Here is a 13,127-nt window from a genome sequence, read left to right on the forward strand (position 1 = left end):
GAATGTGTGTCCTGCTGCTTTTGGATTCTGGCTTCTGTGGATGTCTGTTAGATGTGGTTGGTTTATTGTGTTGTTCATGTCGTCTGTTTTCTTGCTGATGTTCACCCTGGTTACTTCATCCATTATGAAAGTAGGGTATTGAGCTCTCCAACTCTTACTGCTCAAATATTGTTTCTCCCTTCTGTCAGTTTTTGCTTCATGTATTTTGGGGCTCTGTTTTAAGGTACGTATAATTATGTCTTCCTGATGGAGTGGCCATTTCTTTGTCTCTAGGAACATTTTTTTTTTTTTTTTTTTTTGTCTTAGCTTCTGTTTTGTTTGACATTAGTATACTCACGCTAGCTCCCTTGATTTGGGATAGCTTGTTTTGTTTTTTGTTTTTTAAAGCTTCCTGGGTTATTGGAATGTGCAGTCAGGATTGAGTCACTCCTCTTATAGGATAAGTCAGAGGCCGAGGGTCAGTGTTTTGTGTTTAAAGCCAGCCCATAGCTACTAAGAAGTGATATCCATGGGATTATGTGATTCCTGTGACTGGTGTTGAAGGCATCACGAAAACCTCCGGATGCCTTTGGTGAAAACCTGTCCTGGAGCCAGATTTGTGGTGGGTTAAGCGGTATTTTCCCCCGAAGTAGTTGTTTTCAGGTTAGCCCGTGACAGGCGGGATGTCGTCCTGCTCAGCTTTTCAGAGCTGCCTCCCATCTCGCTCTGTTGGCACTAGCCAGCAGGGCATTGCGCCTCACGTCTCTGAAGACATGCCCCATTGTCCTGTGGGTCTCCGAGCAGTTCAGTCCTCCATCACAGGCCTTTCTCTGTCGCTCTTTGCTGGCGTTGCAGTAACAATTCAGGAGACGGAGTCTGAGCTCCAGGCTGCTTCTGTTCGTGTGGGTGTGTGAGGGGGGCTGTCCGAGACACTTCCAGGAAGCTAATCAGAAATGAACTTCCTTTACACAAGTCTGAAGGTAGAGAATATGTGCAGAAATGAAGGTGTTTTAGGAAGAAAAACATCAGCGTTTGCCAAGGGCCCAGAGGGTGGGAGTGGGTAGAGGCTCTGAAAAGTCAAACCTTCTTCTTTGGGCAAAGGTGATGTCCCTCGTTGCCCATCAAGATGGAAAGTGATCTAGAATAGATTCTCCTTTTATTAGCTTTTGTTCAGACCTGAGAACTTTGATTCTCACATCCTTGCCCTTCCCTCTACTTTTTTTTTTTTTTCCCTTTTTATTCCCTCCCCCCCACCATTTCTTAGGAGTTGCCCTTCGGATATCACCTTTTCTTCGATGATGCCTTTATCAAAGCACTCTTTTTAAACTGGAAACTAGTCTGTTCTGGGATGTCTGTTCTCACATCTGTTTTTCATCCCAGGAACTCTGATCCACCGTCAGGAAGTTTTTCCTCTAAGCAGTGAAAAGCCTCCGGAAGCTAAGTTATCTGACCCACATTTATTTATTATCTTTTTAGAGCTTTTCCTCTCAGACTTTGTCTATAGAAGACTCAGTTGGGAATGTCTTGGTTTCCTGCTTATGGGTTTTCTGGAATTTTCATTCCAATATATAAAGACATACAAAACATACCTTCCTGCCTATGTATGTACATTACAAATAGGTAAAATAAATAACCTGAAAAAAAACCCTTTAGGTTATAAGATAATGTCCTAATTCCAGACTTACTGGCTTTTTCCCTTTCATTCTTAAAATTATTTTAAAGGGCCAGGATGGACACTTTGAATCCCCTTATTGTTTACAGTGCTCTTTTTCCCAAAAGCCCAAAGAATATTATAGACTTGTCTCCTGAATTCCCTCAGGGCTATTTGGGAGTGAGGAGAATATTTCCATGTTACAGAGCCTCATAATATCCTTGTGAGTCCATAACAGTTTTCTTCATAAAAAACAGATCTGACATGTCACCTTGCTTTATAAAGATGGCTGACTCCTGGGCTGTGTCCAGACCCCTGCCTGCCTCTCCCACCCCCGTCTCCTGCCACATCCGTGTTCTACACCCCCTAAACTTCCCATATCTCTGTACAGACGGGCCCACTCTGTCGCAACTCTGAGCTTTTATTCACATCATTCATTTTGCCTGGAAGGCCCTTCCATCTCCCTCTTCATCAACACACCCCTACTAGTCCCCTAGCCAGCTGACGTGGCACTCCTTTGTGCTGTGCACCCTGGGTCTGCCAGGCGAGGGGAGAAACTGTTTGGAAATAATAGGAATAAATAGTAATAATAATAGCTAATGGTGTGTAATAATACCGTGCAATATTGTATAACACTATATGTAATACTATATTTTGTAGTATGTTAAATAATAATAGCTAATATGTACTATATGTAACCATAGCTAATACAGTATTAACCATCATAGCTAATACTGTGTTCCTCAGAAAGATTAAGCAATCGTTAAATTGTTTCATTTAATCCCCACAACAACCCAGCGAGTTAGATACTGTTACTATCACCATTCCCTGACGAGGAAATGGAGGCACAGAGAGGTGAAATCAGTTGCCGTAAATCCTGTGTCCAGTAAGTGGCAGTATTTGAACCCTGACAGGTTGACCTCTAACCCGACCGTAGTACAGTTTTGAAAGGCAAATGTTTATACAGCTTATAAAGGACTTGCCCCATCTCGTTGCAGTGATCTGTTTATTGCCCTTTGTTTTCTTCTTCTTTTTTTGTTTTTTGTTTTTTTCCTTCTTTTTAGCCAGGTGTTCCTTGGCTAGGGACAGCTTGGTAGCAGAAGTTACGTTTGAATGTTTGATTCTCTTTGCAACCCCACTTAGTCTGATGTGTGGCACAGAGAGTCTGAGAATTAACATGAATGCAATGAATAACTGAAAGAGTAAGGCCTTAGTCTAAACATTACGTTGGTTTCCACCTCATCTTTTTCCGGGCCATCCATATACGGGAAGAAGAGCAGTTAGTAGACACATGGACCATGTTTGGGAGGGGAAGGTACAATCAGATCCCTACTAGATATCAGGCATTGTGCTGTTTTCTCTACATGCAAGATCTCATGTTATTTCCCAACAACTGAGGAGGTCTGTGCTATCTCTATGCCCCTTTTACAGACAGGGACACTGAGGTCAAGGGAGGTTCACTGACTTGTCCAGGGTCTCAGCTATTATGTGGCAGAATGGGGATAGAAGCCCAGATGCTTCTGAACCCTAAGCCCTTTTGACTTCTTAGCCCCAAGGCTGCACACCCCTTATTCTTATGAAAGAGGAGATGTTTAGAAAGAATTTTCCAGCAGTCTTCTGTTAAAGCTGTTGCAGCTCAGTGCCTTCTTTCTGTATTTATATTCCAATGAACTTGTGATCTTTTGCTCTCTCTGCTCCCCAATGTGTATCTCTGAAGCAGCCAGTATGGTGTTTGAGGAAGAAATAATACATCGTGATATCTGATGGATAAAACTCGGAGTTCACTCCAGTAGTCATGGGGAGTTGAACTGCCGGAACAAGCCACGGGCTTTTTTTGCTCAAGTAATAATGAATGCGCAAAGGCTTGAATTCCAGGTGTTGATTTAGCTTTCTGGGGTGTTTGCCCTCTGCGTCAGGACCACAATGAAACACCTGTCTTTTTTTGTCTCCTAGACTTCTTAGAGAATCCAGGCATATTCTTTTTTAAAAAGCCTGTTACTTTTTATAAGGCTCTTTTGCTTCTTTGCTTCCAACCATGAAGTCATGTTTGACTTTTCAAGGGAACCACGGTTTGACATTTTACAGAATGAACCAAGGGACTGAATATAGTAGCAATTTTAGACCCATTACTTTTTGTGAAATTTTTAGCCAGTGATGCTCCATGTAGGCGTTCACTTTGGGGAAGGGAGGGGGAGCATTGTGCATGTTGATCCAAACTATATGGATTTTATAATCTGATTTTTTTTCTAATTTATACTTTGGTGTAGATAATTCTCCCATCTTTAGTGTGAGCTGCATTGCAACTAACTCATGGCACATTTCTCATGAGAAATCAGGTTTTACATTTTTTTAATTAAAGAAAACATACCAGGCACTTTTTACTGACCTGAGAAGCAAGTTCATACTGACCCCCTTTCGGTTCTCCCCATACCACATTGTTTCTGCCTCTGGGCCTTTGCACATGCTGTTCCTCCTTGGAACAGTCCCACCAGCACTAAACTTTTCTGTGTGGCAGAGCGGTCTCCATTGTATCCTTATTCTTTGCAGGTGTGACACAGAGTATGTGAATTAACGTGAGTGGAATGAATAAATGAGCAAGGCCTCAGAGTGTCTAAACATTACATCAGTTTCCACCATAGCTACGTGCGAAGTGTCTTTGCTGAGGCGTGTTTTCCTTTGAGCGGCCTATTCTGACGTCAGTCTCTGCCTCACTTTGAGATTTGGGTGTCCTCTAGCTCCCCCATCAGAGCACTCACGGCACTGCAGGCAGAGTCTCGCTGACTTGTCTGTGTCCTTCCTCCACTCGCAGTTAGGGAGTATTTGAATCACCACAGAACTGAGTCAGTGCCTGGCAGAGAGCAGGATGCTCAGGAGTATTTTGTTATTTGCCCAGAGGGAACCGTACACACTTTTTGGACCTTTTATCCCTATTTTGTATCGTGCACAGGTAAAGTGCAAATCCTTAAAATGTGGACAGCACTGGTAGAGGGGTTTTTAAGATCTTAAAGGGCCTTTTTGCTAGGACAGCAACCAGGTGAATACAAGCTTGCAGCTTTTGCATGTTAAGCAGAGTGATATTGTGTCTTGCACGTGAACATGGAGGAAGAGAGAACCTGTCGAGATGGAGAAAGATCGTCAAGAGGCCCATGGTTTCTCTTGTGCTATCTGGCAGATGAGTGCTAGACTTGACTGGGGGTGGTGGCCAGAGGAGGCCCCACAGGAACCCTGTAGCCACAATTCCTGGAGCAGTTGCTGGTCTGTGCCATGGCAACATCAGAAAGAAAGGACTGATGAGGTCATTTGTTCTTGGGGCCTAAGTTATAGGTAGACTCTGTCAGATGGGGTGGTCACGTGTGAGTGTTCAGTGGAATCCTCTGTGCTTGATACGAATGCAGATGCCCCTAGGGGAGAGGGCTCCCTGAAGATTCTTCTGCAGGACGATCACTGACACCCTTCTTTGTTAAACTCTGTGTCACAGGACAGGACATTCTGGAGGAATACTAGCAAGCAGGACCGTCCTTGGAGTGAGAACCTGCCCTTTGTCGGGCCCTTAGAGGGGGCGATGCAGCCTGGGAAAATTGGCTCAAGGAGCATCTCCTGAAAGGAGGGACACTGTGCATTAGCCCATGATTAGTGTAACCCGGGGAAACCAATTCTAGCAAAGATTGATGCTCTGCACCCGGTGCAAATGTTAAAAGATAAAAAGAAGAGTCATGGTTTCCTTGACTGGATAGGAATGTCCCCTCCTTGGCAAAGTAATGAAATACACAGATGTTAAAATGAAGGGAGACAGAGATAAATGGAGAATAATAGAGCCCCGGGTGCGGTGAAGGACCAGCTTAACATAAACACAGAGGAACTGTGGGGTGTTCTCAGCCTGTGTGCTTCTAGGAATATCCTTGCGAGCAGGGGAGAATCGGCCTATCTCCGATGGATGATTGGGGGCTGGAGGCTTTTCCTGTAGCCATCTGTGGCCAGAAGACACTACCAGTTCCTCTGGGAGGAGGCAGTCGATGATCAAAAGGATGCCAAAATGTGAAATACGCGTATCCTGTGACCCCGCGGTTGTATCTTCAAGAGATACTGTACAAGTGGGGGGAATAACCTATGCATCTGTGTGTGCATTGTTTATTGAAAACACCCCAGTATCCATCAGTCATGGGACTTACGGGTACAGAGATGCAGCAAAATTACCCGTAGCCAGTAAAACTGGTAGTGTGGACCTGTAGTTACTAACATGAAAAGATGTCACACTATATGGGCAAGTGACAAAAGCAAGTTTCAAATAGCATCGTGTTTCATGGGTGCATTTAAGCAAAGCTCTATGCTCAGATTTCTGTTCATTGATTTAGTCAGTAATTACTGAGTAACGTGTGCACCAGGCACTCTTCTGGGCCTTGGAGCTAGAACAATGGACGAGACCATGGTCCTTAGCTATTAGGAAGGGAAGCGCTTGGACCAGCAGCCCTGACATCACCTGGGAGCCTCAGGAATACAGGATCCCAGGCTCCACTCCAGACCCACTGCATTTTAACGAGGTCCTAGGGCGATCTGTTTGCACACAGGAGTTCTTGAGACCGTGCTTTACGAGCACATTTACCAAAGTGGCCACTGTGGCTTTCCCTGGGCAGCAGCGTGGGGTAATTTTTACATTGACCTTTGTACGTTTTCTTGTCGTTTGAATTTTTCACGGTGAGCTGTGTCGTGAGTTTATGAAAAGTAATTTTACAGAAGAGCTTAAGGCTCCTGCTTGTGGTTCTTTGGGCTGTCACGGGCACACGCTGGCGGGATCCTGGAGCAGGAATCGAAGGCAAGCAGGGGCGTGGAGATGGCAGCTGCTGCTCATTTGGCCAACTACAGACATCTGGAAGAGAGACCCCAAATACCGTGTTTATGGCTGGAGCGGGTGCCGAAGCCTGAGACATGCCGCAGGTCTGATGAGCGAGCTCCGGCTGTCCTGGCTGAACAGAGAGGCTCTGGCATCACGGCTCTGACTCTTGTGGGATGACCACGTGGGGACGGTGTGGGCTCGTAGCCACAGACGCCGCAGCACCACATTCTCCGGACCCGTGAGCAGCCCTGAGCCTTTTCTGGGCAGACTGGGAGCCCCAGGCATGATGCCTGGTCCAGAGCATTTCTCTGCAAGGCTTGGAGGGTTCTGGCCGTGTGGTAGAGGGGCTTTCAGCCTCCCGGGCTCTTGTCCGAATCTGATCCTCGGGGTGGGATTTGGCAGCGCGTGACTCGATGGCACCCTGCCTCCAGCATAGTGTAGTTGGAAGAGGCTAGACTCGGGGACTGAGAACTGGATTCTAGACCAGTCTGACCCTAAGTAGCTGTGTGACTTTGGGCAAGGCTCAGACCACCTCCTCAGGCCTCAGTTTTCTCCGCTGTGAAAACTGAGGATCAGTCATTGAGCGTAGATGTGTGAGCTAGCAGCTGTGCTCCAGATGTTGTGTGGGGGCGATCAGGTCTTTGCTCCGGGGGCCTCACCGTGTGGCCTCACCGCGATGTGTCCTGGTTCCGCTCCAGTCCTGACAGAATCCCCAAATACTGGTGCGAGGACGCTGTGTTGTTTGTCCTGCATTTCGGAGGCTAAAGCGGCTTTTCATGGGGGACAGTAGTGAGTAGAGATGATTGCAGATTTCTTTGTGTGTTTCCTCGCTGGCAAAATAAAAAGTTGGCAACTGTTTTAGGCCTTTACCCACCCCCATCTTGTTTTTTAAAAAATTTTTTTTATCCCACGGATCCGTGAAAATCAGAACTGTGACAACCAGACCCTGAGGAGGGAGAGGACACCGATCGGGAAAGAAACTCACCCCCCGGGAGAGCACTGGTTCTGGTCCTCCCACTGGTGAAAGCTGCCACTTTGGAAAGTTCAGGGAGCAAGTCCTTGAAAAAGACTGAATTCAGGTCATCGGTGGCATTGGAGGCACCCTGTCCACCTTCTGCCAGGGACTGCTGAGTTTCATGTGGAAATCTCCCCTTCGGGGAAGTGGGGGCCGGGGGGGAACCCTGCGGCCTTGGTCCATTGCCCCCCTGAGCCCCACAGTGGGTGGTGCGGGCAGGGGGCGGCCGACAGCTGCTGTCAGTGGCTGGCTTCTCTGGGGGCCTCAGCCAGGTGCTCGGCTGGCCACCTGTGATTCGCCTCGCAGGTTGTCGTAGCAGGTGTCCCGCGGTGCAGGTGTAGTCACAACGGGACGGGCTCCCTCTGACAGAGACAGCAACGGAGTGTTGCTGCCGAGGCAGCAGGTCTCATGAGTAATTCTTGGAAAGGGTTCAGGGGCAGGGCCAAAGCGCTGGTTAACTGAATGGTAGCTAATTCATTTACAATTATTCATATTCTTTTTCTTTGTCTTCTAAAGTCTAATCCGGTGGAGCTGGACTGGAGCTTAGAAATATCTAAAGAGGCAGAAGAGCAGATGGGTCAAGAGCAGAGTGTGAGCTTTGACTCTACCTATTAGCAGTGTCAAGCTCCTTCTCTTCTGGACCTCAGCTCTCCTGTTTGTGAAATGGGTTTTTGTGAGGAGTAAGTGAGGCGGTATTTGTAGAACCTAGAGCATAGTGCTTGGCCGAGTCAGCATTCAGTCAGCTAGCTGTTGTACCCAGTCCCACTCTCTCTTTTACAGGCTCGTTTGTGTATTCAGCAAGTATCTATGACCTGGTGTCGGCACTGTGCAGCGCAGCTCTGTCGAAAGGGCTGAATGAAAGTATTCAAACGAGTGTATGTTCGTGATTCAAACAGCACAGCACAAAGCCGGTGATGTCCTTTCCCAGGAAGGAAAGGAGGAGGAGCTGAGTGAGGGCTCGAGAAAGGGGGTGGGAGTCCAAGTTCCTGGGTCAACAGTCCAGTGTCTAAGTGGAGGCATGGGCCATGTGACCCTGGGAGAAAGGCAGTGCAGGCTGGGGCCGCGGCGGGGACCTGTGTGCACCAGCTTCCAGAGGACCGAGGAGGCCCACGTAGCCAGGTAGGGCGCCCAGGTGGGCGTGCACTGGAGAGATGTCCAGAGCTGCATGATGCTGTGATAAGGGCTTTAGGCTTTTTTAAGCTGCCAGGAGGGCAGTGACGTTGTGAATGGAGGTTTACAGCTCTCAGATGTCAAAGCCTATCAGCAGCCTGTAAGGGTGGCCAGAGGAAGGCTGGCTGGTCCTCTCTTTGAGATCCATCACTGGGTCTTGCCTGTAACCATTGTTACTGTGGTGTTCGCTAAATGGTGACTTTCTATATCCCACATCCCTCTCTGTTTAATCATCGGAATTCTTATAAGGAACAACTTCCCTTCTTCCCCATTTACTTATTTATCCAACAATTTATGACGCCGGTATGGACTCGCAGATATTTCTTGTATTTTCTGGGTTATAGTCCAAAACTATCATTATTTTGTCACTCAAAGCGTCGTAGCTCTGGCCATTGAGGAGCTCCTTCTGACCTGCCTCCGTCATAGTTTGAGCACTTCTTTACTCCCTGCTGACACAAGACACTCCAGGTTCATCTTGAATTTCCCCCTGAAATTAACCACTTCTCCAAGGAACCCTGGCTCCCTTTATTGGACAATGGTATTTAGAAACCACGATCTGGTGCTGGGTGTGCTCATTTGCTACTGGAGTGTGTTGCTTCTCGTCTTTCTTAGCAGATGGAACTAGGAAATATACGTATGTATGCTGACCGATATGCACAGCAGATCAGTATTTCTCTCTCTCCAGGCACCTGGGTGGCTCAGTTGGTTAAGCATCTGCCTTCAGCTCAGGTCATGATCCTGGGGTCCTGGGATCACGGGCTCCCTGCTCAGTGTGGAGTCTGCTTCTCCCTCTCCCTGCTATTTTTCTCTCGCTTTTCTCTCTCCCTCTCTCTCAAATAAAATCTTTTAAAATTTCTATAAATATTTCTCTCTCTCTTACCTATCTCTCTGTCTGTCTTTACAAACCTTGACTTTATACTGGTGTCTTTACTTCCAGTCCAAAGCCTCAGGGATCATTTAGCCTCTCCACTTTCTTTATTTCTAACTTCTTCCTCTGAGAGTGAGAAACCTCGCGGTTATTATTTGCAGTATATTTACTTATTTGTTCAGTCCTAGTACACACACAAAGGTAGTTTCAGAACTGCTAATCCATACCCCTGTGACAAATAAAAGTAGAGTGCCCTATTTGTGTACAATTCTTTTTCTTCAGCTGTATAGAATCCAGGCAAGATAACGGTTTCCTGCGTTACTTAGGCTGGTTCAGTGTGGTGGGCTTACTCCTCCATAATCCAGTTACATTCACTTCTGCTGTTTCTATCCTATTTTGAGTGTCCACACACATACGTGCATGTGGATGATTTTAATTGCTTACTGTTGGGGTATGGGAAATATTGGGGTTCTAAGACTCAGAGCTGTATAGACTCATCCCAGCTGTCTCGTTCTAATCTGATTTCCCCATTCTTTCCACCCGTTTCCCACCTACACCCTGCACATAACCGGTCTCTTTAGTTTCTGGTTTGTCCTTTCTTCTGCACAGATGAACCAATCCATGTAGATTTTCTTATATACTTCTTTTTTGCTCTTTTGGTGGGTTAAAATACTATAGTTACTCTTGTGCACTCTATTTTTTTCCTCCACTTAACAGTGTATCTTGGCTATCATTTCATATCACTTCTTAGAGATCTTCCATAATGAGCTTTTTTAACTTTAACGATCAGGAAAAAAATTAACAGCCTAAGAAGTAATTTTAAAATTCTATAATTGGGGCATCTGGGTGGCTCAGTCGTTAAGCATCTGCCTTCAGCTCAGGGCATGATCCCAGCGTTCTGGGATGGAGCCCCACATCAGGCCTCTCCACTGGGAGCCTGCTTCTTCCTCTCTCACTCCCCCTGCTCGTGTTCCCTCTCTCGCTGGCTGTCTCTCTCTCTGTCAAATAAATAAAATCTTTAAAAAAAATAAAATAAAATACTATAATTAATGATGATGATGATGAATAGCAAAAGCATTACCATTAATTGAGCATCTGCTGTATACAATGGTCTGTGCCTATAAGCATTTTGTATAGATTATCTCATCGAATCCTTCCTAGAGCCCTGGGAGTCAGATGTTACCTCCAATTTACTGATAAGGAAACTGAGAATCACTGATATTTAGAAACTTGCCCAAGTTCATAAAAAGTAGAGCCACAATTTGAACCCAGACACCGTCTCCCAAGTTTGTGCTTTCGAAGAGTACAACAGCACCATTACAGAAGTTCCAGGTTGAAACAAAGTGAATGGAGCATTTAAAACCCAGGCACGTCCCAGACCTTAAAACCCTGTTGATTGTGGGTCATGCTGCTAAAGTTGGCATGTTCCTGATGACAGGGACATGGAGGTAATTTACTGCCTGTTTGTTCCCGAGAAATGGCCCTTTCTTCTTGAGGACAATGGGTCGTGCCTCTAAGGCCGGAGAGGAGAGGGATGCTCGTCGGGGCTCGCTACCTGGGATGCAGTAATAGATCTGATCTTACACCTCGTAATCACCAGCCAGGGCAGCCGGCACCATTACCAGGAAAGTCCATTACCCCACAGGGCTGTTGGGTTAGCAGGACACTCAATCAAGCCCAGGTTACAGCGGTTTCTGTTAAAACTTGTTTGTACAGCAGGAGCAGAGGAAGAATTTCTCTGAGCCGGAGTCTGGCCTCTGTTGTGAGAAGTGACAGACCGGCAGAGGCAACACAGTTGAGCTGGTTGGGAGCTTGGCTTCTGGAATCTAGTGCCAGGGACCTCCCACCCCAGTGTCCCGTTTTGTAACTGTGTGGCTCCGGGTGAGTCACTTTACCGCTCAAAGCACACCTCTGACATGGGGATAGGAACCATACCCATCCTTGCTGGCGGTCCCCAAGGCTGCCCCCCGGCTCAGTGGTTTGCTGAGAGGATTCCAGGACTTCTGTATATAGTCCTAGGACTTAGAATAGTGGAAGGACACGAAGCAAAATCAGCAAAGGGAAGAAGCAAAAGGAGTGAAGTCCAGAGGAAACCAGGTTCAGACTTCTAGAGTCCTCTCCCAATGAAGTGGTACATAGGATACACTTAACTTCCCAGCAACAAGTCGTGAGAAATGCTTTCTACTGGCGAAGCTCGTTACGGACTCAGTGCCTGCGGTGCTTACTGGGGGCCAATTGAGAAAAGCAGGTGTCCAGCATAAACTGTACTGTTTGCATGTAGTTTAGGCGCTGGAGCCATTCTTAGGAGAGAATGGTGGGAACCCTCCAGAAATCCAAGTCCCTGGATGCCAGCCACGCGAGGGCCAACCTTGCAAGCAAGCAAGGCTCTCTACAGGGTAGCCGTCTCAGGCCCGTGGTGTTAATTCTTTTCTGCACATCATGGCACTGGGTGGTTGCTGGGTGGATTAAATGGGATCATCCACAGAAAGCCCTGGCCACACTGCCTAGAATGGGAAGCACTTAATAAATGCAGACAATGACTTTGACAGTCGGGGAATGAATTGTGAATGGTTCTAAGGAACCTTAAGCCCCTTAAGACTAGGTTGCCTCCATCACCGTCTGCTCACCCATTCGTTCCTTCGTGAAGCACATTCTGGTTGAGCCCGGCTTTGTGCAGGGGCCGTGTAAACACAGCGGGTATAGCCACCCCCTTCCTCAAGGATCATGCGTGTGGGCTCCCAGGCTGGCTGGGCGTTGACAGTGGGTGGAGGGTGGTAAGAAATCTTTGGGGTCTTCAAGGGAAATGTGAAGGGACCCCTGTGCACGCTCAGAGTTGGTGGGATGGGTACGCCAGGGGTCAGAAGACGTCACCCCCTCACGGCCTGCTGTTTGTCTTGTTTTGCCTCCTGTAGCCAAGGCTAAGTCGAAATGCGGCCCGACGTTCTTCCCTTGTGCCAGCGGCATCCACTGCATCATCGGCCGCTTCCAGTGCAACGGGTTTGAAGATTGTCCGGACGGCAGCGACGAGGAGAACTGCAGTGAGTACGAGGAGCGCCCGGATGCCCCCCTCGTTCGTTCCGATGGGCCCGGCGCCTCGAGCGCGGCCCCTCTCCTCCCTGTGCTTCTCACTCCCATGGGCTCCGGCGCCTTCTCTGGCTGCCCAGATCCTGCTCTTCACCCCTTCTGTCCTGGGTAAACGTGTAAGCGCTCCGCTCCCGTTTCGTGGGGACTCTCCGAGTGCTCCGGGCCTGGGACCTACCTTGTGTTCTGTTCCGACGATAGCTCTGCAGGTGTGCGTGAATGGTCCTCATTCACAAATAAGGCATCTGACGTGTCGGGACGCCAGGGAGCTCGTCCAGCGTCACATAGGGTACGAGGGGCCAAGTCGATTCTCTGCTCCTTCACGCCCTCTTCTGAGGGACCGTCCCATTCAACACCTGTGTTGCTGTGCTGGCTTTCCCTCCCACTTGGGATGATGTTTAAAAACATGTCTACATGTTTAGATATAGATATATCAGAAGAAAATATTCCTGAAAAACACCCAAATAGTATAGAAAGCTGAAGTTCTCCTTGTCTCGGACTGCCTCGATTCCTTGCACTTGCTGTGTAATAG

General features: G+C 47.5%; 1 protein-coding gene across 4 annotated transcripts in view; it reads left to right on the forward strand.

The window, feature by feature from the left end:
• The window catches only part of LDLRAD3 (low density lipoprotein receptor class A domain containing 3), a 223,486-nt gene that overhangs the window by 92,531 nt on the left and 117,828 nt on the right, over positions 1 to 13,127 (forward strand). For all 4 annotated transcript variants that reach the window (XM_026512104.4, XM_044389018.3, XM_044389016.3 and 1 more), the window contains one exon: positions 12,427 to 12,552. In XM_026512104.4, coding sequence (XP_026367889.1) covers positions 12,427 to 12,552 — 126 coding nt within the window. The remainder of the gene's footprint in view (positions 1 to 12,426; positions 12,553 to 13,127) is intronic.

Source organism: Ursus arctos, unplaced genomic scaffold (assembly GCF_023065955.2).
Source record: "Ursus arctos isolate Adak ecotype North America unplaced genomic scaffold, UrsArc2.0 scaffold_23, whole genome shotgun sequence".
NCBI lineage: Eukaryota > Metazoa > Chordata > Mammalia > Carnivora > Ursidae > Ursus > Ursus arctos.